Here is a 27,788-nt window from a genome sequence, read left to right as displayed (position 1 = left end):
CCGTATTGACTACCTGCTAGTAATTCATTGTTATTGATAAATTTGTCCAACCTGTTATTAAATAGCTTCTCGATAATTTTAGAAAATTGGGGCAATTAGGAAACTGGTCGGTAGTTTGTAAATTGATGTTCATCTCCATTTTTAAAATTTGGAACCACTTTAGCTATTTTCGTTGTGTTAGGAAATTTTCCAGTCTAAATGATAAGCTACTAATACATTATATGTTAACGGTTCGACAATCTAAATTAATTTGCTGATTACAATATTGAATATTTTGGAATTTAATGTTTTTACTTCATTTTATAAAATACTGAATATAGGGTTTTTATGAGCTCTATGCTATATTACAAGTAATATATACTAAATATAAAATATACAATTTGTATATTTATAATTTGATACTACTTTATATTAATTACCTAAAAAATATATTAAATTAATATATTGTTGACATATTTCACTGTGTGGTGAAGAGTTTCAGTTTTTGAATGAAGGGAAACCTCCATCGCTTTTTGAAAAGCCCTGTCTGAAAGCTTTGTTTTGTTTGGGGGAGGAATGAACAACTGCCCTTATGAGGTGCAAACCTCTGAAATAGCGAGCAGCCCCAAATTGGAGATAGAAGAACACATCCCAAACTTTGATTCATCTATGACCGCCATGCCATCCAGTACACCCCCCCCCCCACAGTTTCTTCTTCTTTTTTTTTTTTTTTTTTTTTTTTACAGCCGACCATCTGCAGAGTCAATCGCATCCCGACTTGCAAAGTACCGTGTAACATGGACGTGCGTGTGTTTTTGTGTATGATTAAAAAAGACATGACCCTTTTTAATAAAATACTCTTTTATTATTAAATAAAAGATGAAGACGACATCTGACGATCATCACCTGAAATTCAGTCAAACGAGGTAGAGAATATTTTAAAAACAACATTTCAGCAAAGATGTCCTTGTAGATTTAGGTCAATGTGCTTAAAAGGTCAATGCAACATGTTCCATTTGTTCTAGAAATAGAACTGCCCTCTTTTTTATTTTAGTATTTTTTTCCAAAGGATATGCTCAAATAAGGATACAAATGGTTCTGCTGGCCCACAAAATCAAGCCTTGGCATCTTGAATGAATAAAGTATAAACACAAACGTAAAAGAAAGTGTTACTATGTACTTTCCCCCGCCCCCGCCAATTCTGGAAAATAAATAAAGAATGCAGCATTTCCTCATATAGGGTCAGTTATGTGCCTGGCACCTATTAGGGGTAAGGCCTTTCTTTGTACAAGTGCATTTTATTATATCAGGTCAGACACAAATGGCAAAAAATGCAAGTAACCCCCATAAAAATGTCTATTTTTGACACTCTGAACAAGCCTTGGCTATGCTGATGTACATATTACTCATTCGCTTCATTTGCAAGGAATTAGCTTAACATTTACATATCTGGCTCACGCAACATAAACTAACTCACGGTGCGACCAAAAGCAGTAAATTACTATTTCATACTCATGTGTAACACGCAAGGCATGCTGGGGAACCCGGCAGTAGGTTTAGTACAGCTACAGTTTGTGTTGCACCGTGAGTGAGGTAGTTGTTCATGTAGTCCTGTTAGTTATTGAAGTGTGAGTTCGGGTGTAAATGCCAAGCTGATTCAGTGCAGATAAAGAGCACTTCCTCAAGCAAGCTGAGGTTTGCCTCTGGCTACTTGCTGTGCAGCTCACGCTAGCCACGGTGTGCTGCCTGTCAATACATTCATTTTTTTTTTTTTAAATCTGCCAATTTGCACAGATCTGGTAATTATCAACAATCAACAACCATGAAATATGACAATATAGCTCAGACTGTTTATTCTATTACTACTAATTTAACATTTTTCATGGGATAACAAAACAATAAAAATAAATATGTCTTACAATTAACTTATGGCATATTTATTTCATATGAAATACTCTGGACTGCGTAGGACAGCCACTAACTGAAGCCCAGTGTCTATTCTAGCAGAAGCCCACTATTTGAGGAAATTCTATAAATTAAAACACACGCTCATCAACATTTACAATCAACATAGATTTTTTCCAAATTGTACATACCTGACATGTTTATCGCTGCTTTGATCCTTTCTTGGCATCCGCGGTGTCTTGTTTTGGTCTGGCGGATCGAGCAAATTGCTGGGATTTGTAGTTAAGGCCCTTAACGGGTTACGGGGAGGTCAACGTTTATACACACACACACATCCATCATGAGGCAAAAACATCAAATAAACACGCCTATCTTTGACAATTCATAAAATCAGCAGCCTTGATCGTGTCGTGATACACTTCCTTGATTGACTTTTAGCAACACTGTGTGCTGACTATGCTGACTACGTTTAATGGGGTGAAACGTTTTGTCGGAGTTTGTACATGTTTTGGGTGCAGCAAAATGTGTTTGGTGCACAATGAGGTGTTATACTTCGGGAATCACTGAAATGCAAGTTCCACCGTTTTTTATTATTTATTTCATTGCCTTTGTCATTGTCAGACTTTTTCATGTCACAAAATGACGAAAAGCACAAACGGGCTGAAACTGACTTCAGATCGACGCAACAGGCACCAAGAAAGTTTTCCAATCGTGTAGCACATGACACACACAGCTAGCAAGTAGTGCACTGACTAGCACGTAGCAAAGAGACTGAATGACTGACAAGAGGGTTCACTCACTCCGTTCATGAGACAGATGCACAGAATGAATCCTCTTGTCATCCAGCCTGTTCAGTAGTGAGAGAGAGGAGGAAAACAAACACGCAATTTATCTAGGCCGGCAAAATGATCGACTTTGTTTTTATTTATTGTGCGGTTAATTGATTTATTGATTATTGTGACAAGCCTACATACAATAAACAAAAGGACCACAGCTCTTTTCTCTCACCGTCAACCTGTGTCTGAGCACCGTTATTTCATATTCTCAACAGTCTTTTAGAGCTAAAGACAAACAAACATCTGCAGTGAGACAACCTTTTGCTGCGACACCAATTATGTGCTGATGGTACGTTATTTCAGCTCTCAAAGAGTAGCAAATATGAAGTATTTGTCTGGAGAGGTTTAAGAAAGGATACAACCACGAGGGGTTTGTCACAGAGAACGTAGCCGTTGGTTTCCCGCAGGGCTTTCTCGGCACTCTGCTCGCTGGGAAGTCCGACAAAAGCCTGCCCTTTCATGCGGCCCTCCTTCATTAACAACACATCGAACCTGCCAAAGAAACAGGCAGCAGGGGGACATGTCGTTATCACTTGCCGAATACAAAAAAACGTCCCTTCTTCCTCAGCAGAAAAAAGCAGGTCGCCTTGGAAGAGAAAGTGTGCTTGTTGTGTTTACAACAAGTACTTTACGGCATTCCAGTAAAGGTCTGAAATATGGGAGGAGGAAATGGAAACGCTTTATGTTTTCTTCATAAAAAAAAAAAAAAGAAAAAAGCAGACCGCTTAAAATGTGATGACATGCAACCACAACGATGCTCTAAAGCTTACGTGTGATCACTTCTACTGGTGGAGCATGTCCAATTGCTTCCATTTTAGAAAAAATACAATATAAATTTGCTTTGGACTCACCAACACAATCTAATGAGTGGAGATGGGTATTTAACTACTATACTTCCTTACACACCTGTGGGGGTAAATACTGCAGTTATTTCTAAAATATGGAAGAAATACTAAGGAAGGTGCCCCCCCCCCCCCCCACATAGCTACCTTTTTTTTTTTTTTTATAAGAATTGTTTCAGCAATCAGACATGTTCTCACAAACTAGTTGAGACTAAATCAACCGTGCCTCTGCTGGACGCACCCAAGTACTGCACTTCATTTTGTCTTAATCCCTTCAAATTTTACAGCTTTTCCAAAATGTATTAATAAATCATTGTTGTTTCGTGGTTGAAAACGGCCTATTATTGGTTAAAAAAAAAAAGAGCATGTTAATGAAATGTTTATGTATTTTTTTTGCTGAAATAAGGCGTCTTATAAGGCATTCGGAAGACGCATTCAAAGACGTTGTGATGATATGTAGTATTCTATACTGGTCACTTGGGGCCAGTAATGTTGCACTGATGAGAGAATAGTCACTACAGGAAGTATTGTACAGAAATCCAAAGTAAAAAAAAGGAATAAGGGACTCTGACTTTGTTATTACTTATATTTTATTTTCCCTTATGTCGACTATATTGTGTAATATGAGTGTAAAGGAGTGCGACTATAGGGGTGTTATTTCATCTCTAGAGGGCTCTAACAATGTTAAAAAAACGTTTTTAGAAGTTTCTAACTAATTATTTTTTTATTCTAATTATTCCATTTATAAAAATCAGAAATCCTATGTAAAAATCCCTTTTAGCATAATACAGAGCATGCTTGAACCACTGCAAATAGTGTGATCTATAAATGCTCATCTCTCCAAAGGCAAACAAGTATTGCATCTGATTAGACTGTGCTGGTGTACCTAATTATTTGGCCTTGTATGTAAAGAGTGCGTGGCTCCACCCTGACAGAAGCTCTGTTTGGTGGGCCCCGGTGGAATATTCACTTAAAGTACTGCTGATGCACCAACATAAAAAGGCATCCCTCCTGATCTGTGTGTCAGGTTGGATCCTTTTTTAATAACGCAACACCAAGTCAGCATGAATTACTAAAATCTCTCAAGAGAAAGTGACAAATTGCTTGAGTCAAAAATAGCGGACGGAGAGGAAGGGCTGTGTAAATAGAAAGGGTTTTCCAAGATTTTTTCTTTTTGCTTCTTCAGCTCCCATTTCATCAAATCAGTCTTTAAAACTTTTAACGAGAGAAAAAAAAGAAACCTACATATTTCGCTCGGTTTCGGACGAGGGATCGATGTATCTCCCGTAGATGTACTTTAGGTCCTGGAAGACAAATGACGAACACAAAGACAATAAATAACAGATGCAGCCGGGCTAATTATGGAATTATTTTACCCTGACATTCAACAACACAACAATGTGATGACTTCAGCAATAAATGCGCACATTGCATGCAGAGGGACAAACAAGTGGGTCGAGCAGCAGAGAACAACCTACTTTCTCTTCCACTTGCTTGGCAATATTCTTCACATACAGTCTGCAGGTCGGCTCGCCCGGCTCGTAATTCTTAAACACCGACATCCTTTTTATCTCTGTTTTCAAAGAGGGAACAAAGTTTGAGGTCATATTTGAGTGTGTGTGTGCGTGTTGAGCGCGACCCTCATCTCCCATGTACCGTCTTTCGACAGGCGTCCTTTCTGGAGTTCCTTTCTTGAAATGACATCCGACGGGAGATCCTGCTCTTCGTCGCTGTGCTCCTCGCGCTGCTGGAACGTCTGAGTGCTGGGGTAGATCTTTCCGAATCCTACCGCCGCCTCCATGCCGTTGTTGATGGTGGCCTTGCTCTTGGCCGTTTCTGAAGGGCACACTGGTGCTGTTGAAGGAGCTGCAACAAAAGCAGGTTATTAACTCAAGGCAGAGCTATTGCAAAAATGGTATTTCTGTGCATGTATCTTCAGACCCTGACTTTTAATTGCACGAGAGGGAGCATCTTATTGAATATGGCCTACTTAGTCAAAAAAAATATGCATACTGAATTACATTTTTACATTTTTTTGTGTGCCTAAATTAAGCAGACACATTAAAATTGTGATATGCAGTATTCTACACTGGTCAATAAGTGGCAGTAATGTTACTGTAATGTTGGGGGAGACAAGCACCAGACTTGATCAACTGAGTTATTGCACGTTTGAGTGATCTCAAAACAGGTACATTAATCCCCAACACGGGCTACTCTTGTAGTCGTAACCCACGCCGAGCTAAAACTCAACTCTGAACCGCTGACGTCACTTCCTGTCCGCCCCCGACTCCGCTCCCCTAGCACCGGAACACATTTACAGTTTATTTATTTCTTCGTCTTATTTACTGTTATTATTAGAGATGCTTTCAGCTTCTCAAGACCAATACGCTAACTTTTTTATATCTACTTCATTTCAATTTAGATTGAAGTGTAGTTTGTGCACACCAGGAGGTAAGTAGGACTGGAACAAAGTAGGATTTGACCAAGTGTACCTGTTGATTTGTCCTAATGAAATTACTACTACCACATCACTACATCAGCAGAACCAGGGTATCGAGCGGAGGGGGTCACCTGCTGTGGCCCAGCAAAGGGCTCTGTATTCAGGCACAAGCTCCTCGTAGCCCGTGTGACGCCACAGAGCTCTCTGGCTTTGTATATTTCAAATGCCACGGCGCTGGTGCTTCAGATGGCTGATGAGGGTTTTTGTGTGCTCATTCCCCCCCCCCCCCCCCTCGTCGCAAAGCATTTGGTACAAAATCCCTCCTCTTAAACTGAAGTGTTTCTTTACAAGTGAGCTGAGGGGAAGTTACGACAGGCCGTTAACGTCACACGCAGGAGGAAAAGGAGCGCTTGATTTGCTCACCCGCACAGTGCGAGTAATATCGCCTCATTGGAGCCTTTCTTTAAATTATCGGAGCTATTTTTAATGCTATCAAATACATCAGTATGATGTCATAATTCCCTCATATCGGACCAATTATTGGACCCCTAGTTATGTCTACTGTATTGGGTAATAGGGGTGTAAAGGTGACTATTGAGGTGCTATTTCATGTCTGGAGGCCTCTAATAACGTTAAAAACCGCATTTACAAAGTCACAAACAGGTTTCCTATGCTCAAACTATGAAAATATTCCATTTAGGAATAAGGAATCCTACTTATCACAGCCTGTTCTCAAACCAATTAATCACGATCAACGAGTGATTGCTGTCATGAACATGCACAGGGTTGGGGATGCAACGGTCACAAAAATCTAAGCATGCAATCAAAATTAAGTTTTTGTTTACGCTAATTTGATATTATCAGCACAATGTGTGACAAGGATAAGTTGTAAACCTACACTAGAAAGCGAAAATCACAAAAAAAAGGTGTGAGTGAGTTTACTCGAGCGACACATGTTAGTATTGCTGCTTTTCTACAACCCCTCCTTTCATTTAAATGTCTTGTTTATCGGACAAAACAAGACTAATCCATAGCCAACTGTCATAGTTTATCTTCCTCCTTTATGCCTTTAGGAAATTTGCCATGTTTGACTTTGAGATTTGTTTTACTTCTCAGTGGAGTTTGCAGAAGAGTCAAGTTGTAGCGAGAGCACAGCAGCCAGATAAAGTGTCAAAATATATAAATAAGGAAGGAGGGGGATGAGGGTGGATGGGGTTTGGGGGGTGCACAGATGACAAGTAACACAAACAAGTAACAAGTAACACAAAAAAATGTCCATCACTGGTCGAACAAATACCAAAATACAGTCAAACTTGTCTATGGCGGCCACTAGAGGGAGTCTGCAAAAGTGGCCTCTATAGACAGGTTGGCGTCCAGTTTGAATGTTGACCAGTAGAGGGAAAAAAAAAAAAAAAAGAAAAAAAGGAAAAAAAAAACATAATAATAATGTTGACCAGTAGAGGGCACTGTGGGACTGCGGATAAAAGTTGTACAGCACTACTGATGTTCTTATTTTTTTTCTTGTGTTTTCTTTCTTTTCTTGGGAGAATGAAAAGAATAAGAATTTCATTGCTTAGTATAACTGTCCGTTTTACTATGCATATGACAATAAAACTCTTGAATCTTGACTCTACTAGGCTTGTTTTTATCCACGACCCACAGAACAAAGCTGTGCTAGTAATGTCTTACGCTTGTTTTTAATATTTTACTTTTTATACGGCTGAGTGTCATTACAGCTTTAGTTCATCAGGAAGTGACGGGAAGTGACGGTGGGCGTCCCGAGCAGGAGAGCTAGGCTCAGTGCTAGCTGTGAGTTTCGAGAGAGTTGGGAAGTGTGTTTATGTTGGCGTGGATGTACTGTAAAGTCCTGCAGTGTTCTCCGCTGTTAATAAAGCCATTAAAGTGCATCGGCGACGTGAGTCTCTCCTTCCCCACAACAAGCGGCATTACAGTATTGACCAGTGCACATTGTCTCACACCAGAAAAATAAACGGTGTCACTTGTTACAGGCATTGGCTGGACAGCTATGTAGTGGGGCTTGTTTAACCTTTGCCTTGTGGGCAAGCAGGAAGGAGAGACGAGACGTGTGTGTGTGTGTGTGTGTGTGTGTGTGTGTGTGTGTGTGTGTGTGTGTGTGTGTGTTCTGAGCTGCTGTCTGGTGGCCGCGTTCAATAAAAAAAGTTGTCAGAAGCAACAGGAGAAGTTTCCTTCTTTGCTTTGGAGCTGAATAACACTGACAAGTTAACAGACTAGTAGCGAACGGAAAAGAAGACGGCTTTGTTTGTGCTGAATAAGGAAGATGAGGGCTTTGACGAATTTGTGGATGAGGATTGATCAAAAATAACGTGAGTTCATTCTAAAATACTTCAATTAAGTACAACCGAACTCAGTTTTGCTCCCGCTGCCGCATGCATGCTAGCATATGTTTTTTTTTTATTGTAGCGTCGCTGGGAGCACGTCCTGTTCCCAGCCTACTTTGCGGTAATGTTTTGGTGCAAATGCTCTTACATGTTTGACCAGGAAATAGCAAGCTCAAAAGAAGACGGCTTTTTTATGTGGAACAACTGACAGTTTGTGTGGATCTTGTGAATGATTGTGACTGAGCTAGGACTCAGTAATTAAAGTCTACACACAACGGCTTCATTGATTGAAAAACAAAACTTTTTCGTGCACGAAGCTTCTACTTGAGTCGGTAATTTGGCCGCTATATGCGGTCAGATATTGACCAAGGGAGACAAAATGGGTGGCCGCTGGCCGCGTTGGACAGGTGACTGCTATACACAGGGTCTATAACATGTAAATTTGCTGAGGGGGATTTTTCAGTGGCCGCTATAGGCAGGTGGCTGTTCTATAAAGGTGGCCGCTAAGACAGGTTTGACTGTAGTTGTTAACTACATAATTGATGAATCATTGATTAACTGTTGGAGCTATAATTAGTATAATGGAGGCCTAAACAGGGAAATAAAGCCTTACCCATGCCTTCTGTCTGACCCGGTGTACTTGCTTCCACTCTGGCTGCCACCTCTGGAACCGAAATGTGGAATTCTATTTTCTTGGATCCGGCGGGGTTGGGCTGCTCAAACACATCTGATGGCTGCATGGCTGGAGCGCTGAAGACAGCAGAGAAAATCGCCACATCCCTGAGCAGACACCTCTTAAAAAAAAAAAAACCTGCAATAAAACCTGGCACCTGCACGGCTCCACAGATTTTTTTTTGTTCCGGTCAACCGAGCCAATTCTCAGTGCGCCCACATGCAGTCGGGAGACACCGGGCCCTGTGCCTGTATACTTTCTAACAGAGTTTGTGGTGTGTCATTAAGGGAGTGTGTGCATGTGCAGTGCGGAGACCATCCTCCCCAATCCAACCGGTCTTATTTTTATGACAAATATATAAATATATAAATAAATATATATATATATATATATATATATATATATATATATATATATATATATATATATATATATATACATATACACACACACACACACACACACATATATATACACACACATATATATACATACAGTATATACATATATACATATATATATACATATATATACACATATATATACACATATACACATATATATACATATATATACACATATATATATATACATATATATACATATATATACACACATATATACATATATATACACACACATATACATATATATACACACACATATATACATATATATACACACACATATATATACATATATATACACACACATATATATACATATATATACACACACATATATATACATATATATACACACACATATATACATATATATACACACACATATATATACATATATATATATATACATATATATATACATATATATATATATATATATATATATATATATATTTTTTTTTTTTTTTTTTTTTAAGACATGTAGCATTGTACCTTTGGGAGTCCAGTTTGGGTGCATAGAGGAGATCCTTAATCTTGGGCTTTTTTCTCTTGGAAGATGTTTTTGGTCTCAGGGGTCTCTTGCATGCTTGGTTGCCCAGGCCCATCAGACGAACAATTCTGAGATGAGGCAAGCATTGAGAACAAGAGAAGGGATCATCAGCTATGCACATGCAATAGCATATAGCATATAGCAGGGGTTCTTTGGCAGTACCCCTCAATAACAAGCCATGACACAAATTGTGCATTTTTTCCACCTTAAAACTTGTCAAATATCTTATGTTAAAAAAGGGAGTGTTTGCAACACAATATGAGCTGCAGTGGTGAGATCCTGTCTCTCTTGGATATGTGCAGCTATGTGTCACCGACCCAATGAAAACAGCTCCGTGACCCACTTTTGGTTGAGAATCAATGATTTATGCAGGTGTCCCTCACTACATCACGGTTCGAACGTTGCTCCTTCATTCAATCGCGGCTTTTCAAAAATACATTAATTACTGAATGAGCGCTATTTCGTGGTTGAATACAGCCTATTATTAGTGAAAAATAAAATCAAATCTCATTCTACTTATTCTTGGCCTAAATTAAGCATTACACAAAAAATGACTAAACGAACTAAAATACAAATACAAGGCAGAAGAAGCATTCTAATTGTGAATGTAGTACTACATTCTACATTGGCCACGAGCTGTCACTGTTCAGTGAGACAGGCACCAGACTTGTAACTAACTCTGTAGGGAACTAGTTTACTGTGACACTGTTAGATCAGGAGTTTTCTTTACATCTTAAATAGCTTATTTACTCTTACTTTGGTTACTATACTGGGTAATACAAATGTAAAGCCTTTTAAAGCCATGACAATACATCATTGTATTGTTGAAGTACACTGTCCAAAAAAACAAACAAACAAGGAACAGCTAACATGCGAGTCTATGTTATCTTATTTTCTTTGATTATATCTACTATATTAGGGTAATACAAACATAAAGGTGACTATAAGGGTGTTATTTCATGTCTTGAGGGCTCTAATAATGTTAAAAACCGTATTTACAAGATCAAAAACAGGTTTTCTGAAAATATTCAATTTATTAACATTGAATCCTACTTTGCCGAAATTCACTTATTGCGGTCGGGTCTGGAATCAATTAACCGTAATAAACAAGGATGACTGTAGTATCATTTACCTATGAAGTATACGTACATGTTGAGTAACACAGAGTGCGCACGGACATCACTTTAAAGCAGCATGGTGAACATTATAGCGTCAAATCAAGCTAAAAATCTGAAAAGCGTTCATTTCATTGATGAGTGCCCGATAATTAGTTTTACTAACATTTGCGCACTTTCAACCCTCACGAGACGAGACAATGCACGAAACTGGGTCCACAAGAACGAGATGAGACAAGATTTTAACATTGGCTTTCAGAAAAGTACAATGAAAAAACGACGGGACAACCACACTTATTTAACTTATTAAACAATGACAATATGTAACAATCACACGATAACACACATAATAATGCAATATTTCCTATCAGATGTCATCTTTCACTCTGTAAAGTTGTGGAATTGCCGTGTGTGACATGTAGCGTATTTTCTCACAAGCAAGTCGTACTGTCTGACATTTGCAGCGTTTCTTGAAATGCTGGCTTTTCAACTGTAATAAAAAGCATTTCTTTTGCAATTACTTTCTGTGAACGCACAAGCAAATGCATTTTGTGCTGAAAACTGGGTCGGGTTGATGTGCCTGAGGTGGGCAAGTTTGTTTTCATGTACTAATTGATGATTAAAATTTGGATTACCGGTAATTAATGTATTTATCATCGAGAGGTTTTTTTTTTCTCCCCAGAATGAGTCAAGTCATGTGAGACTTTGTGACACGAGATCTTGCGACATGTCTAGTCTTTACACTCGTTTTGAACGCGAACAGCCTGTGCAGCTGTACTTTAATTGTGGTTGATTATTCCGAAGCACCTACTTCCAGGATTAAAACAGCCAATCACGCTACAGTATAAAGAAGAGCACCATCAGCTTGTTTTCCAACGCGTGGCAACGTCCCCATCATGTGAGCGTTCATCATCTCCTCACCTCTCCTTGTCTTCGTCGTCTCCGCTCTCGTACTCTGATTCTTCATCACCAGACGCGTCCATCTCTTCGGTGGGTGTAGGTGGGAGGTCAGGAGGCAGCGGAGGAGGCATGGGTATGGGTGGGGCGGCAGGCAGGGGCTCAAACTGCAAAAGTAATGCATAACGACGTTGCTTAATAAATGCTTCTGGTTTCAAATGACTAACAAAAGCAGCTCACCAAAGGAGGTCTTGGTGTGATCGGTCCAAACGGACATGGTAAATTCATCTTGTTCATCAAATGCAGAACCTGTAAATTCATAGAAAACTTCATTTGATCAGTTCAGCGCTTGCAAACATAGCATCCAGCGCCTCCAAACAGATTGCGAAGCTTTTGTACTACCATTCTAAATGCACGGATCAAGGAGAGACTGAGGCCAAAGTGAGTTCAGGACCATGCTGTTCATGCTGCAACAGCGCCACCAAGATGCAAAAGCTGCAAACGGCAGCACTGGAAATCCACACAGCTCAGCTCCCAGGAAAATGTTAAATGCATAACTCATGCTTCCCACTTAGTGCTTATTGTTAACACTGTGCATACTGAAATTTAAAAAGGGCAATTGTTTGCTGGATGATCTTTCAAAGGCTGTCGAACGCGGTTGAAAAAGCTCATGTTTCCCTTTTATAATCGTGCCTCCCAAGGTTAAAAACGCAGTGACATTTCATGTTTTCTTTTTTTTTTTTTCCCCCTGGTGACCAATCACCGCTTTTGCCATCATATTTAAACAGCAGGGAAAATGCATGGGAAAGCTGAATAGGCTAAGATTAATAGAAGAGATGTTACTCACTTGAACATAAAACTTGGGCACACACATGAGGGTATGTGTGATATTTGTCAGAACAATATTCGAAGGGGGTGGGTACAAATATCTCAAAGTGGGATTTGGGTGATACTTCAACCTGTAAAAGAATACAATTATCAGCGAGAGACCACAAAAAGGCAGCTATAAGAAATAAATGTGTTCTAACAGAGAATGTGGTTTAATATTTCGCACCTGTAGAATAAATTATATATACATGTATATATAAATTACACCAAGAAAATAATATCCTGTCATAGCCAAATTAATGAATGACATTTTATAATTATCACAACTTACTAAATGGATGGATATTATACGTTATCAACATTTAGATTTATTAGATATAATATATATATATATATTATATAGTATAGCAATCAGACAATAGTCTCATTACCTATTCACTGGCTTAAGTAATGTCCGGTTTAGGAAATGTTAAATCAGGGGTCTCCAAACTTTTTACACTGAGGGCCAGATACTGAAAAATCAAAAGATGCAGGGGGCCATATTTTTTTGTAAATGTGTCAACAAAAAAGTGTTTTTTTTTTCATTCTTTTGCTGCATATTATTTGAAAAAAACAAATTTCTGTTAAACATCTTATTTTGGCGGGAAAAAAACAATTTTGGGAGGAAAAAAATAAAAGTATATTTCAGGACGAAGTTGTGTGTGTTTTATTCGTTTGTTTTTGCTCTATTTTTCCCATTTTTGTTGTTTTTTTTTTTGTTTAACTTATTTCCACATTGTGCCGCAGGCCAAAAAAAAAAAAAAAAACAAGCCGCCGGTGGCAAATGGCCCCCAGGCTCAACTTTGGACACTCCTGTGTTATGGCTTGGTGTTTGAGCTAAATTCAATATTGATTTATTTCCTTTATTCATAGTCAGCTCACATGGGCAATATTATAAAGGCACTATCATAACAACATTTTGAATAACATAATTAAACCCATATTAAGTGTACAGGTACTGGTTTTAAGTGAAAGTTAACCAGTGTAATGTTATAATGTTATAATGTAAGTAGGGTTGGATGGCGTAATAAAAATTACCCTCACAGATGTGCCTCCTGCGTCTCATTTAACATTAACTGTGATGCAAGTGTAAAAAGAAGTTCACCAACAAAACATTCCACCTTTCAACCCCAACTTTTTGAGCACCCTTGAAGCAAAAATGTTGGTCATTTCCTACAATTAGATTGTGTGTGTGTCTTACTTTAAAAAAGGTGTTACAGCACACATTTACCCATCCTCACCCAAGACTCGGAGAAACGCCCGTCTCTATAAGAGGAACATTTGGCTGCTTCGTTTCCTGTTTGGTGTGTGCTTCCTTGTCCAGCTTATTACCGCTAGACAAAAATAAACAAATTTCACATCTGTCAATCTGAGAACAATTTAACGTTTCACCGTCAGTGCAGTCACGTACCCATCAGTCACGGGTGGATCCTTTAACACTGTGATATTATCTTGGCCTCTTGCAAACTCCACAATCAGCTTTCGATTGAGAATTTCCAACTGATGGAGGCGGGTAAGAGCCTTTAGGAGAAACACGGTATAATTTAATAGTGTATGAATCAATTAGAAGCATTTCCTCCCAGAGGCGTCATTCAGAAGCAAGTTATTAACCCTCTCACCTTTTCTGCAGCTTTTTCACTGTGAAAGGCTGCAAATGCTGCGTGTTTCTGTGGAAGAGGAAAGGTCAGCTCAGAATGGACACACGCATCCAAAGTGTCAGGGAAGTCGATCCTACCATACGGCCAAAGTTGGAGAAAACTCTGACGGACGCGGCTCCGAAATACTTGAGCAGGTCCTCCTTCTCATCCTCAGTCAGCTCGGCTGGTAGATGTCGGACCAGCAGCGTCTTGCTGCTACTCTTCGTGGCCGGATCCTCAGACATGTCCATTTCTCTGTAAGTCAGCAAGCAGCTTTAGTAAACACCAGCACCATTGCTACCACAGACCCACGTAGTAGCCAGTGCACAACAACAAAAAGAACCACAATGGAAAGCTCGAGGATTAGCTTTGTGCTAATATAAAACCAGGACAATTAGCGAGGTGCCGACATTTGACCGTTATACCGCCACAGGTCTATCTCTACCAGTTCCCGATAAATGCATTCATTTTTATAATCCTCGAAAGAACAGAAACGTTACTTAAAGCTCACCTTTATTTGGATGTTGGCCGAGTTTCCTATAGCATCATGTTAGAAATATATCAACTTCCGCCCTCCTCTTCTTTAGATAAAAAACACGTGACTAGTAAGCAGCAAATGTACGTGATCGCCCCCTTTTGTTCATGTGTGGAACATCTATGCCAATCGTCCCTCTCGCTTAATCGGTATGCGGATTCATTTTACATGTTTACAATAATACATAAAATAAATCTAATATTTTGGAATTTTAATTCTATTTTTCTTGAGTAAATACAATTTCTTACGTTTGATCTTGTTGTTTCAACATGTATGAATGGATAACATGCAAACCAGAGTGTTTGCATGAGTACGTTTATGTGGGAAGTTTATCAGCATTTTCTGACGTCTTCAATTCCAAGTTTAGGACTCCTTGAACTAAGAATTACATGTATTGCCACTAATATAAAGAGCATAAACAAGAATACAGCACAGAATTATATGAAATTGCATGAACAGTACAGGAAGTCAATTTTAATCAGTGCAGTACAAGGGGAGACAAGACGGTAAAGGTCACTGAAATGAGTTTTTTCCTCTAATTACTGGTCCAGGAAAAGCAATGCAAGCACGTTTAGGTTGTTTTTAACCAGCAGGTGTCAACCTCAGCACATGAAATATCAGCTGCAGCAGACGACTTGCTTTAGGACATGTCAATTCGTGAGAGTGGAATATAAAAAAAAGCAGGTCACCTATAACATGTCAATAATTTAAAAATAAGCCTATAGGCACAAGATTTTTCAATATTTTCGGGCTAAAGTAACATCCAGTCGTTATGAGGTCATTTTTTTAAATGAATTAATGGATAGTAGCAAAACAATTCATTTTTGCTGATACCAATGCCGCTTTTAATTTCACTAAGACCAGCAGTCCCATACGTCTCATCTCCAAACCTTCTCATAACCATCCCCTACAAAATCTCTAACACTTCTCAAGATGCCTCCAAATTCCTGGCCAAATGAAGCTTTTTCTTTGAGGAGCGACGCAAGGGCATTCCTCATCAGGGGGACACAATGCCCCCTTTCACTGTGGCCTGACTCTGAAATTTCACAGGTGAGGGGAGGAACCGTGGACACTCGATCCTCCTCCTCCTTCCCTTTTGACGTAACGCGCCGGAGTGAGAAGAATTGGGAGAGATGCTGAAGGGGAGTGGGGATGTTTGGGAGAGAGAGGAAAATGAGTCCGCTGGAGGAGTGACTCAGAATACAGCACATTCCACAGTATTTTACAAAATTTTCAAGACATCTTTTGACCCAAAGCAAAGGCATGCTTGAATGGGTTTGGTGTGGAAGTACCCTATCAAACGTCAACATAAGCAGGTTCCACTGTAACGCATGATATAAACATTCATGTATTTGCCACCAAATCTGAGGCCATGGTTCTCAGCCAGAAATAGCATCTGCAATATGCATCCTTCAGGTCAGGAGTCAGGTTGTGCCCCAGGTGGAGTTTAAGTTTCTCAGGTTGGGGAAGGCTGCAGCATGAGATCGACAAGCGAATCGGCGCAGGGACCATAAGGGACCATCGTAGTGAAGAGTGAGTTGAGCCAGAAGGCAAAGTGGTTGATTTACCGTACGATTTACGTTTCTACTGTCACCTATGGTCACGACCTTTAGGTAGTAACCGAAAGTGCAAGATTGTGGATACAAGAGGCCAAAATGTGTTTCCTCCAGAGGGTGGTTGGACTCACCCTAAAAAATAGGGTGCGCAGGTCAGGGGTGAGGTCTGCCCCCAGAAGGAGGAGTTCAAGTATCTTGGATTCTTGTTCACAATTTAGGGAAGGCTGGGGCGTGAAATCGACAGGCCAATCGGCACAGCGTCAGTAATGAGGTTGCTGTATCAGACCATCGTGGTGGAGAGTTGAGTTGGACCGAAAGAGCAAGATCGCGGATTCAAGCGTCCGAAATGATTTTCCCTCGAAGGGTAGTTGGATCACCTAAAACGGTGCGGCGGTCGGGAGTGAGGTCTTGCCCCAGGTGGAGGAGTTCAAGCATCTTGGGAACTTGTTCACGAGTGAGGGAAGGCTGGGGCGTGAGATCGACAGGCCAGTTGGCACAGTCAGTAATGCGGCTGCTGACCATTATGACCAAAAGAGAGTTGAAGTGGATGACAGCGCTCTTGAATTACCGGTCAATCTACATTATGGTCTACTTATGGTCATGACATTTGGGTAGTGACAAGCGCAAGATCATGGATACAAGCGGACGAAATGAGTTCCATCTGCAGGGTGGTTGGACTCACCTTAAGCGCTAGGGCTAGGAGGTCGGGAGTGAGGTTTTGCCCCAGGTGGAGGAGTTCCAGTATCTAAGGTTCTTATTCACAATGAGGGAAAGCTGGAGTGTGAGGAACTGGCAAATCGGTGCAGCGTGTGCCATAATCTGGTCACAATACCAGAGCCAGAAGGCAAAGTTCTTGATTTACCTGACAATGTACGTTCCTACCCTCACCTAAAGTCATGAGCTTTGGGTATGAAAGAGCAAGACTGCGGATACAACTGACAAAATAAGTTCCTTCTGTAGGATAGCTGGACACACCCTTGGAGCTCCCTTAGGGTGTGGATCTTAGGAGGATGGCCCCGGGGTAGACCTATTACACGCTGGAGGGATTATGTCTCACAGATGGCCTGGGAACACCTCGGTGTCCCCCCCAGTGGAACTGGAGACAGGGAAGTCTGTGCTCCCCTACGATCCAGACCTGGATAACTGGGAAAAAAAATGAATGAATGGATGAAAGAATGTCTTTACCACCACTTAACAAGTTGATTCTCCCTTTCTGAAGTCCATCTAACTTTGAGTTTTTCATTATTTCCTGTCAGCAATATAGGCCTGCGTCCTAATTGGCCATGTGCCTGTTCCATATGACAATCAAGGAATCCGTGACTCAAATAGAGAACCTTCTCACTTCACAGGATTTTTGTTGATAAATATTGAACATGTTTAACATTCCTGATTGTCAGTCTTGATTTTTTCTAAACATGTCGTGGAAGGTATAATGACTCTGAACACACCTTATACCACAGGCAGTCTGTCAAGATAATCATTCAAGCCATCACTGAGCCTTTGATGACTTTGGTGGGAAGTTGAGCTCGACATGGGACAGATTATCTTTGTAGACGTACGCCGCTTTCGTGGTTGGTTATGGTATCTGTAAAGGAAGGGAAGGGATGTTCTGGATTGAAAAACTAGTACGAGAAAACTATTCCAACACAATTTGTTGTGTCTTGACTACTGACATGATACAGCAGATGTCCAAAAAGCAGTTTATGCATTTTCAAATAGTGTCAAAGGGTCCTATACAACAGGGTCTTCCAGACCATATCCCTTATAGACAGACAGTAAAACTTACATTGTGTCCAACCTCCAAGCTTTTAAATGGACTCTTTCACTATTTGGAGTGATGAATGTGTTGGGTATTTCCAGCAGCCTGCACGAAAACTCTCCTGAATTCATCATATCATCTGCAAATAAAGAGAAGCTTGTTTGTCCAAGGAAGTTTGAGTGGAACTTCCATTTTAGGGTTTATTATATTCAGCTGTAGTGACCAGAATATACTGTATGTCACATAACTTTGTAAAGAGAACGTAATAGAAGGAGGAAGCCGCATCCCTTCCTCTTACTGCCTGCCTGCCTGTTTGACCCTGTGCATGTGAGTGTGTGTTTGACAAAGCCGATCTGTCAGATTGGTGTGGAATGCCAATAAGTACTTACTCAGGTCTCCGTTTCCCTCCCTCACTGAACAGCTGTGATCCTCAAGTGCCAGCGTATGGGAGTGCAAAAGCATACAAGTCACACTAATTGTTTGAAAAAAGAAGCTGGAGCTTTCATCTCATGATGCTGACACCTAAACTGAATCCAGGCAGAGGAATGCCAAATGTAATATAATCATGTAGTGCAACAAGAAGTAAAGGTGACAGTAAATGAGCCTGACAACGACTTAGTCAAATGTCCGCACAATTGTTGCAATTTTCATTGATAATCTTAGACATAAAACAGCATAATTTAATTATTAAAGTATACATTATTTAAACACATTTTCGTAAAAATTTGACTCCATATTCCAAGTAAAAGTAACTACGGAGCGCCTAAGGGGACATGATGGGAAAAAAAGAAGAGACATTTTTATAGAGGAACTGTTGCGAGATTGTGAGAAATGTTTGCGAGATCCGGACTTTTTCAATACTTTGTTTACTTTGAGTATTTCTGGGTCAGCTGCTGCACACGATCATTAGATGAGTAGCAGTCATGGAGGAACGTCTGGCTTTTAAAACTTAGGCATTAAAAACTTTCCAAGGATCTCACTAAAGTTTCTAAGGAGCTTACAAATGTTTCTTGGGATCTTACAAAAGTTTTTCAGGATCTCGCACTGTTCCTCAGGGTCTCACAAAAGTTTTAGCGTCTCGCAAAAGTTTTTCAGGATTTTGCAATAGTTTTCCAGCATCTCACCAAAGCTTCTCAGGATCTCGCAATAGTTCCTCACAAACGTTTCTCAGTGTCTCGTAAAAGTTTCTCAGGATCTAGCAATAATTGCTCAGGATCTCGCAAATGTTTTTTGGGATCTCACAAACGTTTCTCAGGGTTTCGCAAATTTTTTTAGGGTCTCGCAAAATTTTCTCAAGGTTTCGCAGTAGTTTCTCAGAATCACGCAATAATTGCTCAGGATCTCGCAAATGTTTTTCGGGGTCTCGCAAAAGTTTTTCAGGGTTTTGCAATAGTTTCTCAGGCTATTGTGAAACGTTTCTCGGGCTCTCGCCATGGTTTCACAGGATCTCACCAACGTTTTCAAAAGTTTCTCAGAATCTCCCAATAGTTTCTCAGTAGGGTTTTTTTTTGCTCTCATCTTTTTTTGTTTTTGTTTTTTTCACCATGTCCCCTCGGGGGCCCCGGAGATTAAAAAAGCACAAGTATAATTCATTTAGCCCCACGGTGGTCTAGTGGTTAGCATGTTGGCCACACAGTCACAGTCAGGAGATCGGGAAGACCTGGGTTCATCTCCATTGGGTATTTCTGTGTGTAGTTTGCATGTTGTCCCCGTGCGTGCGTGTTTTTTCTCCGGGTACTCCGATTTCCTCCCACATTCTAAAAACATACATGTTAGGTTAACTGGTGACTCTAAATTGTCCATAGATATGAATGTGAGTGTGAATGGTTGTCTATATGTGCCCTGTGATTGGATGGCAACCAGTCCAGGGTGTTCCCCGCCTGTCACCCGAAGTCAGCTGGGATAGGCTCCAGCATACCCCCACCCTAATGAGGAGAAGCCGCATAGAAAATGGATTGATGGATTATTCATTTAATGCTGACCACCCTTAGTTGTGGATCATTCTTAGTAAAATAATGATCTGCCATCCTTGTTTTACTTATGTTGAATGAGAAAAAACACATTTTAAATCAATAAGCATAACAAGCTTGCATAATTATGTAATAAACCAATAAACCAGAACATAATCTAATTTCCAACGATGCTTGTTTCCTAGCTGATAGTAAATACCCTCTCAGAGCAGCCTCTAACATCCCTTGTAAACGTGAGGTTTAATTAAAAAAAAAAAAAAAACAATTTTCAAAGCGCTGCTTCGACTTTATTTATGAAAAAAGAACATCCCCAGACAACTTTATTTGTACCAACAGCGCTCAGACACAAGATGTTGTCTAAATGAAACAATTACAAGCTCGTGTGAATCCATTCCAGATTCCAGCCAAAAGATATAAAATGTATTGTATTGCATAACATGTGAAGGTGTGCTACAACTGAAGCCGCATCTGGCCAGCAGATGTTCCACACTGACATTATCATTTCATTGCATTTACCTTTATTGTCTGATTCCACAAAGTTAAAAGTTTATTGCACATGCACATCCCCTTTGTGCAAGTTTGCACTCGCATTCTTTGCCAGACAGAATGAATGACTCAGAAACACTGGAGGGAATAAAAGCTCAATTCCACAAAAACAGGGTGAGGGTGTTCATCACCAAAGCGGAATAATGTGGATGTGAGGAAAAAGTTAATTACTGTGGAAGCTGAATTTTCCTGAGGTTCATGACATTTAAGTTGAACATGGGAAACTTCATTGAACATGTTCATGAGCGTATCTGTCAAATATAATCAGATCAGCTTGTAACGTAGAGCGCTTGTGCAGGACATGATCACAGTTTTTTCACATTTTACAATGAAATGTTCATCTACTTTTTTCTATTAATTTCCCGTGTATTGCCCTTATATTGTCCCTTATTTTCAAATGCAAATGTTGACGCATTTGATCTCATGAGATGGTGCAGGTGTAGCAAATGATTGTGGAAAAAAAAACAAGATAGATCATTTACTTTTGTCCAGTCGTCCAAAATGTGCTTGTAGCCGTTCTCTATGATTAATGGTAACGAGGGGGCCGCAGTCAATGCAAACTGTTTACTCATTAGACAAGTTTCAACCAGTTCATGTGTTTACTTACTGTATCTGCTCTCTCCCTAGCCACGTATACGCTAAGGCTTGTGGAGAACAGCAAAGAAGTCTGTAGGGATCAAACGAGGTGTCACCCACTGCCAAAGGAGGGCAGGTCAGCAGTCCAGGGTTGTGGCAGAATGCGAGGAATGTTGCTTGCAGATTTGTACACCCAAAACGATAGCATCGGGAGATTTGCAGAGTAACGACTGAGGGTCAAAGTAACTTCATGAGTGACATTAGTGAGAGCCGTGTACCAAATGTGTGAAATGGACGTTTCAACAATATACTGTATAAATGATACAGTGTGGGTGCGGTCTAATGGCGGACTACACGCAAGCATGGTATAACAGAACTGGCAGATTGTGGTTATGCCCTAAAACAGGGGTTCTCAACTGATTTGATTGCAGGATCTATCATCGACCCTCAATGACGAGTGGTGACCAAAATTGCGGACATTTTTCAAATCTAACTTCTCAAATATCTTATGTTTAAAAGGGACTGTTGGTATCACAACCTTAACTGCAGTGGTGAGCTACCTCTCCACAGCAGATATCTGCGGCTGTGTGTCGGAACGTTTGCCCAGGCAAAGACCCACGAGCGATGGAAAACGGTTCTACATCCTATCAGTTGAGATTCAATGCCTTACAGTCAGTTGGGGTAGTCTCCATCCCCTCCATAATCCAGTCCCATGCAATCATAACCCCCAAAGCCCAAAAACAGTTTTATCAAGCCACGATCAAGGAATGCATATTAGAGTGCAGAACTACTTCTACTTCATCCTGACTTAATGTCCTAAATTGTCTAATTATCCAGATGCATGTTTGCACAGAAGTCTCCATTTTTCCTTTTCTAGAAATTACATGAACTTGAGGGTTCTGGCCGCCTCAGGGGGCTTCAATGGATGACGTGCTCGAGCCTGACGGACGAGAAGCACACAACAGCCACATCAAATCCGGTTGGAGGTAAGTGCTGCAGGACTTGAGTTCGTCTTGAGCGCTGTGACCTTTTTACCCAACTTCCTATAGGGTATGAAGGGTCAAACATGGCAGCTGTTCATGACAGTAGATCCTTTCCTTTTCCGGTCACACTCCTGCTTGTGGCCAGTAGAGGAGAGGATTATACTCCATTCATTTTGTTCATGGTACCTGAACCGAGACAACTGTATCAAACAGTCTGATACAGTAAGTACATGTATTGCTGAGTATATTTATATGCCAGCATTTATACATATGGTTTTAAGGTGAGACTACTGTATGTAACTGATGCCGGTATTATTTTTCTCAATGCCTAAAGCCATAAGGCTGTGAAAATCAAGGATTCGAGGTATTTCAGTTCCAGCACCTTGGGGGTTTTGCTTATTGCAAGTTGTTTAGAGTGCAGAAAGTGAACCCAGTCACAGAGTAGGGGAAGAAATATATGAAAAGAAGCTCTGTGAATGAGACTGACTTGACTTTGTCTGGCTACAGACTAAACCGGGAACTGTGGGCAAGAATATTTGAGTCACTGGCTGCTCTGAAGTGAAATCCTACTGGTGACACGTGTACCGATTCTGCTGCAACATTTATGTTGATGCTATTATCATTGCAAAATCATGGGATGGCAGGTTAGGCAAAGAAAAACAATCAATCAATCAAATCCCAGGTATGTATTGTTTTTCCAGCACATAAAAGCCCTCCAAGTCAATTCTTGATTGATATTACTGTTCACACTCAATAGTCTCAATCGGTTCTACTGCTGTGAAACTGCTTCAATTTGAATCATCCTGAAAGACAATGTATCTGATGACCGATTAAGGGTTGTGTTGCTTTACGAATGTCTAAGACCACCAAAGCACATGCACACCAAGACCACTCACCACTACTTCACAGCAGAACGTCTAGTTCCCCTTTCAGCCTGCTTTCTTCACCCCTTCTTAGTTAAAAGTTGACCATCTGGCCACCTTAGTACATTCTGACCTATCAACAACAGCCCATGAATTCATGCATTTTATTTTTTATCTTTACCTGAAGAAAGTATTTGCTGCACAATAAGACGAGTGTCTTTTCCTTAGCTGCAAGCTCACATACCAACGCTCTACATTCTCATCCTGGGGGCTCACTGGCGATCGTCTCAGACCAGGTGTGAACATAATACTTTAAATCCATCCATTTGTAGGACTGGCCAAAAAGTTGAGAGGAACCGCAAGTGCCCCCTTATAGAGGAAGAAAAAACTGTAGCAGTCAAACTGTCCATCACTGATCATACAAAGATATCATGTCATGCCTTACAGCATTTCTGTGAATTTACAAAAAATACCATTAACCTGACATATTTTATGAGTTTGACACGTCAGGAATGAAGTGCAAAAGATCTCAAGAAAACAGGCAAGTGCTGAAATGCTGGACAATATTGGATATCGCTGAAATAGTCAATTGGGAGCATATCTACATGATATACTAACGTCTTATAGAAGCATCACTAGCTGAAGGCATCACTTTAACATTTTCCCCAGCAGTGTTCTCACACAGCAGGACATTCCTAACTTTCAGAGACAAATAAACAGCTTGTTGCATGTCTGACTGCTGGACCACCGCTTCCTCTTTCGCTGCTTCAGAATTAGGCTGCTTCTTATTAGAAAATAATGTGCTCCAGGCCGAGCGGACCTTTGCTTAAAATCCTGCATCGTTTGCGACACAGACTTGGTGTGCAAGGTCATCAGTTTGAATTGTAAAATCACAGTTTTCACATATTTCTTTGACATGAATACCCTTAACTACACAGTGTTTTTTTTTAAATAATGTAGTAATTCAATTCCTTTTAGTATAAATTTCGGTTGCTGTTGGTCACTAACTTCAGCCCGTTTGCCTTTCAAGTGCTTGACGTGACTGACATCACATACAACTCAGCTATCGCCTACTCGTCCACTCCCTCGCAGTCACAAAGGCGTGTTTAGGTACCAAAGAATGGTACTGTTTGATTTTACGTCAATTGGTACTCGGAAGACCGAAATCGGTCCATGCCCATCCCTTGATGAGACGCTGTCTCCCTCTTTATGGCGCACTCTTCTCCAGCAGATATCTTCAGCTGTGTGTCGTATAGCGTCACGACCTACGAGTTGAGAATCAATGATATAAAGAACAAAATTAATTAATCTGGTATTGAAATTGACAAGTGCTGCACAGATTGTTACTGGAATCTTCAACACGTTAGACACCCTGTGCTCCTCCATCTTACACTACATGAGCAAGGCAGGTGACATCTTAAAGGTGTGTTTGGGGGTCCTCGTGTTGGGGAAACTGCCATGCGGCCCAATTTCTTCAGGGAAAGGATCATGCTCTACTTCAGATTGTCACAGTACACTTTGGAATTTCCCCCAAGAAACCGCAGCTCCCCGGTGCACTTGTGCACACCCAGACCCTCAGCTCTATCACCACCACCACGTTTCATGCTGCTCAACACATCTTTAGTAGTTACATACAGTACATAGTGTATGCTGGAAATGGCTTTGATTGAATCCATGAAATCTCAGCATATGAAGTCTTTATGTGATGCATGTGTGCATGAGCTTATGAAATTGGAGAGCAGATGTTGACATCCACAGCAAAACATTCAACCAAGTTCCAAACTTTTTAACTGGACAAACAACGAATGAAAGCCTTTGGGTTCCTGGACGTAGCGATTGATCGAAGATAGCATGTAGTGTATTTATTCTTATAAATGGCTGCACAAGCCAAGAATAATATTGGTGTACTGTAAACCGAAGAGTAGAGAAAGTAGAGAAAGGGCTCTTTATACTCTGCCGTGTGTAAACAGTGACAGACAGTGGCCGGTGGCTGGCTGGAGCACGTCTGTGAAAAGTGCTCGTTTTTTGATACTATGTTGGGTAAAAGTCTAATTTACAATACTTATGTCTTTTTAGGAGCTCTGCAAATAATTGATCTTCATTCTGTATGATACTGACAATAAGTTTGCTTTTCATTTTAAGACCAACGACTGGAAGACCGCCCAGTCTTAAATGTCCCGCAGGTCAAATGGTGGACTGTTAACAAGTGGCAACATCGTGATAAATGAGTATAAAGAAAGGCTGTAGTCATTTACAAGAAAATGATGTGGTTCACCACTCTGTGAAACACTGTCAGTCCACTAGTGGAAGAGATAAATGTTACTTATATGATTTGGATGGATTTTACCTTCCATGGAACTCAATAGAAACAGAAATCTCCAAATGCTGTATATACCCTAATAAAAGATGTCATTTTTATGCTCTATCCTACTTCGCGGAAGTTCACTTATTACAGTCGGGTCTGGAACCGATTAACCGCGATAAACGAGGGATGACTGGAAACTAAATTTTCTCCTGAACATAAAACACAGTAGTACCTCCGTAAATGCAATAGTACCTCAGTTTTTGTAAATGTGTTGTGAAATGTGAAAACCAAAATGTACGAAAATTGAAGCAGTTTTTCCCCTAAGAAATAATGCAAGTCCAATGAATGTGTTTCACAAATATAAAAATATTTTTAAAAAATGAAATAATTATAGCATTGCATGTCGAAAACAATGCAAGATAATTATTAATAAGGAATTAAATGAACAAATGAACATTTAACATCACCTTTACCTTTCATTGAAGATTCTTGTTGGCGAAGACGCCTATGAGTGGAGGGACTACGCGCTTTGCAATGAGTTCTTTCTTGAATTCAATAGTGTTTCTTGCCTTCTTTATCAAATTGCTGGCACTTGCAACTGTTTTTGGAACCACGGCAGGTTATTTAGAAGTAACATAAAAAAAATGCATGTACAGTCAGTCAGCAACACATGAGGGGCTTTGTCTGGGCACTCGATTCCACGGAATGATACAGTACAGGGCAAACCGACTAGTTTGTTACGCACAACATTGTACAATAACCGCAGCAAAATGTGGGCGAAAATTTTTGGCGATTTTGCCTGTAACTGATCCTGTATTTAATTGACTTTTGGTTGAAACATTTATAAAACATTGTTTTGTGTGCAAGTGCCCTCTGTCGCATGGTTCTGTCTTACCAAGGCCAAAATAGAGACATAATGAAGATGCATATCATGAGAGGGAACTGCCTTCACCTGGAATGTCTTCATGTAAAACTCATGTAAAAAAAAAAATAATATAAAGTTGACTTTGCGCATGATGGCCAATGATCAAAAGGACAGGATATTCCATGATGACCAGTTCATCCCGGGAAAATGACTCTGGACTCTTTCTGTTATGCCTCAGGGGCATCAAGGACCAAACATCTGATAGTGTTTTCACCGGGAACCAAGAGCCAAGTCAGATCCATCCTTTCACCAGCAGTCAGGCAGCACAAGGAGCCAACTGTCCTCTGAACTGCCTCGAGATGCACAACTCAGGGTTGCTTCACCCCTGAAAATCACTCCTCAAGGTTGTCCAAATATATGTCTCGGTCATTTTGTCTTATTATGTTCTATTTAGTTTCGCAGAGACCCATTTATAGAAAGAATAACTGATGACACTGATGGGCAACAATCTAATGGGATCCACCAAAATGTGTAATAGACAAATTAAACAACACCCAACTGTTGGAGTTTTTTGGGGGGTAAGGGTTACATTTTCTCATCTTCCACTAGTCGATAACAACCCCAGCTTCTTCCCCTTGAGTGTATAACGGGACCATTGATGTTTAACCCCCCCATTTATTTCCTTTCATGTAACAGATGAAGACATGAAACATTACAACCATCACTTTCCTTCCCATTTCTGTGCTCTTAAATCTTAAAATTAGTGCATAAGTGGCACCACCGCTGTAACCTACAAGCACACATACAGGTATGTTGTTACATGATTAAATAGGCAACTTTGTCAATCAAAACCGAGCATGATTATCCTTCTAAAAGTTGAACTGCATTTCAAGTTTATTTCTTTAGTATTAAAGAAAAATGCAGGGTTTTAAAAAGCTCTTCATAACAGTGCTTATGTGGAGCGGTCTCGTTTTGAACATTTGAAAATAAATACATAAAATAAATTGTATTACATACATAAATAATTGAATTGTACACAAAAAAGAAATAGGCTTGTTTACAAAAAAACCAACTTTGTACACATAAATCATCATGTGCACTCTATTGGGATTCTAATAAGACGAGTTCTCAAATGCAGATACAAATTAATTTATTAACTTCAGTGTAGTTTTTCTATTTGTTTCCCCTCACATTCTGTCTCTCCTGGTTACAATAAATCCACAATAAAAATGTTCATATACTGTAAACGTACAAAATCAGCAGATATCATCAAATACTTGTATTTGATGTAAGTGTATATGTATACGCAGGTGCCTCTCAAT

At 40.1% G+C, this 27,788-nt stretch overlaps 1 protein-coding gene across 2 annotated transcripts; it reads right to left on the bottom strand.

The window, feature by feature from the left end:
* Nucleotides 1-772: 772 nt before the first annotated feature.
* rnpc3 (RNA-binding region (RNP1, RRM) containing 3) lies at nucleotides 773-15,103 on the bottom strand. Of its 2 annotated transcripts, none has more exons than XM_054766372.1 (16): nucleotides 15,020-15,103; nucleotides 14,607-14,763; nucleotides 14,491-14,538; nucleotides 14,283-14,392; nucleotides 14,113-14,205; nucleotides 12,852-12,963; nucleotides 12,245-12,313; nucleotides 12,029-12,171; nucleotides 9,935-10,060; nucleotides 8,976-9,112; nucleotides 5,219-5,428; nucleotides 5,041-5,135; nucleotides 4,808-4,866; nucleotides 3,080-3,212; nucleotides 2,076-2,153; nucleotides 773-1,107 (listed from the first exon to the last, which is right to left on the bottom strand). In XM_054766372.1, exons 2-15 carry the CDS (start codon nucleotides 14,757-14,759, stop codon nucleotides 2,085-2,087), a joined length of 1,557 nt encoding a protein of 518 aa, XP_054622347.1. In that variant the 5' UTR covers nucleotides 14,760-14,763; nucleotides 15,020-15,103; the 3' UTR covers nucleotides 773-1,107; nucleotides 2,076-2,084. The 2 variants fall into 2 exon arrangements, with proteins under 2 accessions (XP_054622347.1, XP_054622348.1); XM_054766373.1 differs by having other exon boundaries at nucleotides 841-885.
* Between the last annotated feature and the right edge of the window lie 12,685 nt (nucleotides 15,104-27,788).

This window comes from Dunckerocampus dactyliophorus, chromosome 21 (assembly GCF_027744805.1).
Source record: "Dunckerocampus dactyliophorus isolate RoL2022-P2 chromosome 21, RoL_Ddac_1.1, whole genome shotgun sequence".
In the NCBI taxonomy this organism is placed as follows: domain Eukaryota; kingdom Metazoa; phylum Chordata; class Actinopteri; order Syngnathiformes; family Syngnathidae; genus Dunckerocampus; species Dunckerocampus dactyliophorus.
The sequence above is the reverse complement of the archived record's forward strand: the minus strand, read 5'-3'. Positions and strand labels throughout refer to the sequence as shown.

Bases quoted from the DNA above. Each gene is read 5' to 3' on its own strand.
- rnpc3 (XM_054766372.1), bottom strand. From the start codon at position 14,759: ATGGACATGTCTGAGGATCCGGCCACGAAGAGTAGCAGCAAGACGCTG. The intron at 12,964-14,112 runs GTGAGGATGGGT...ATTCTTTTACAG, and splicing joins GGCGTTTCTCCGAGTCTTGG to GTTGAAGTATCACCCAAATC. The intron at 10,061-12,028 runs GTGAGGAGATGA...GCCTCATCTCAG, and splicing joins GACGACGAAGACAAGGAGAG to AATTGTTCGTCTGATGGGCC.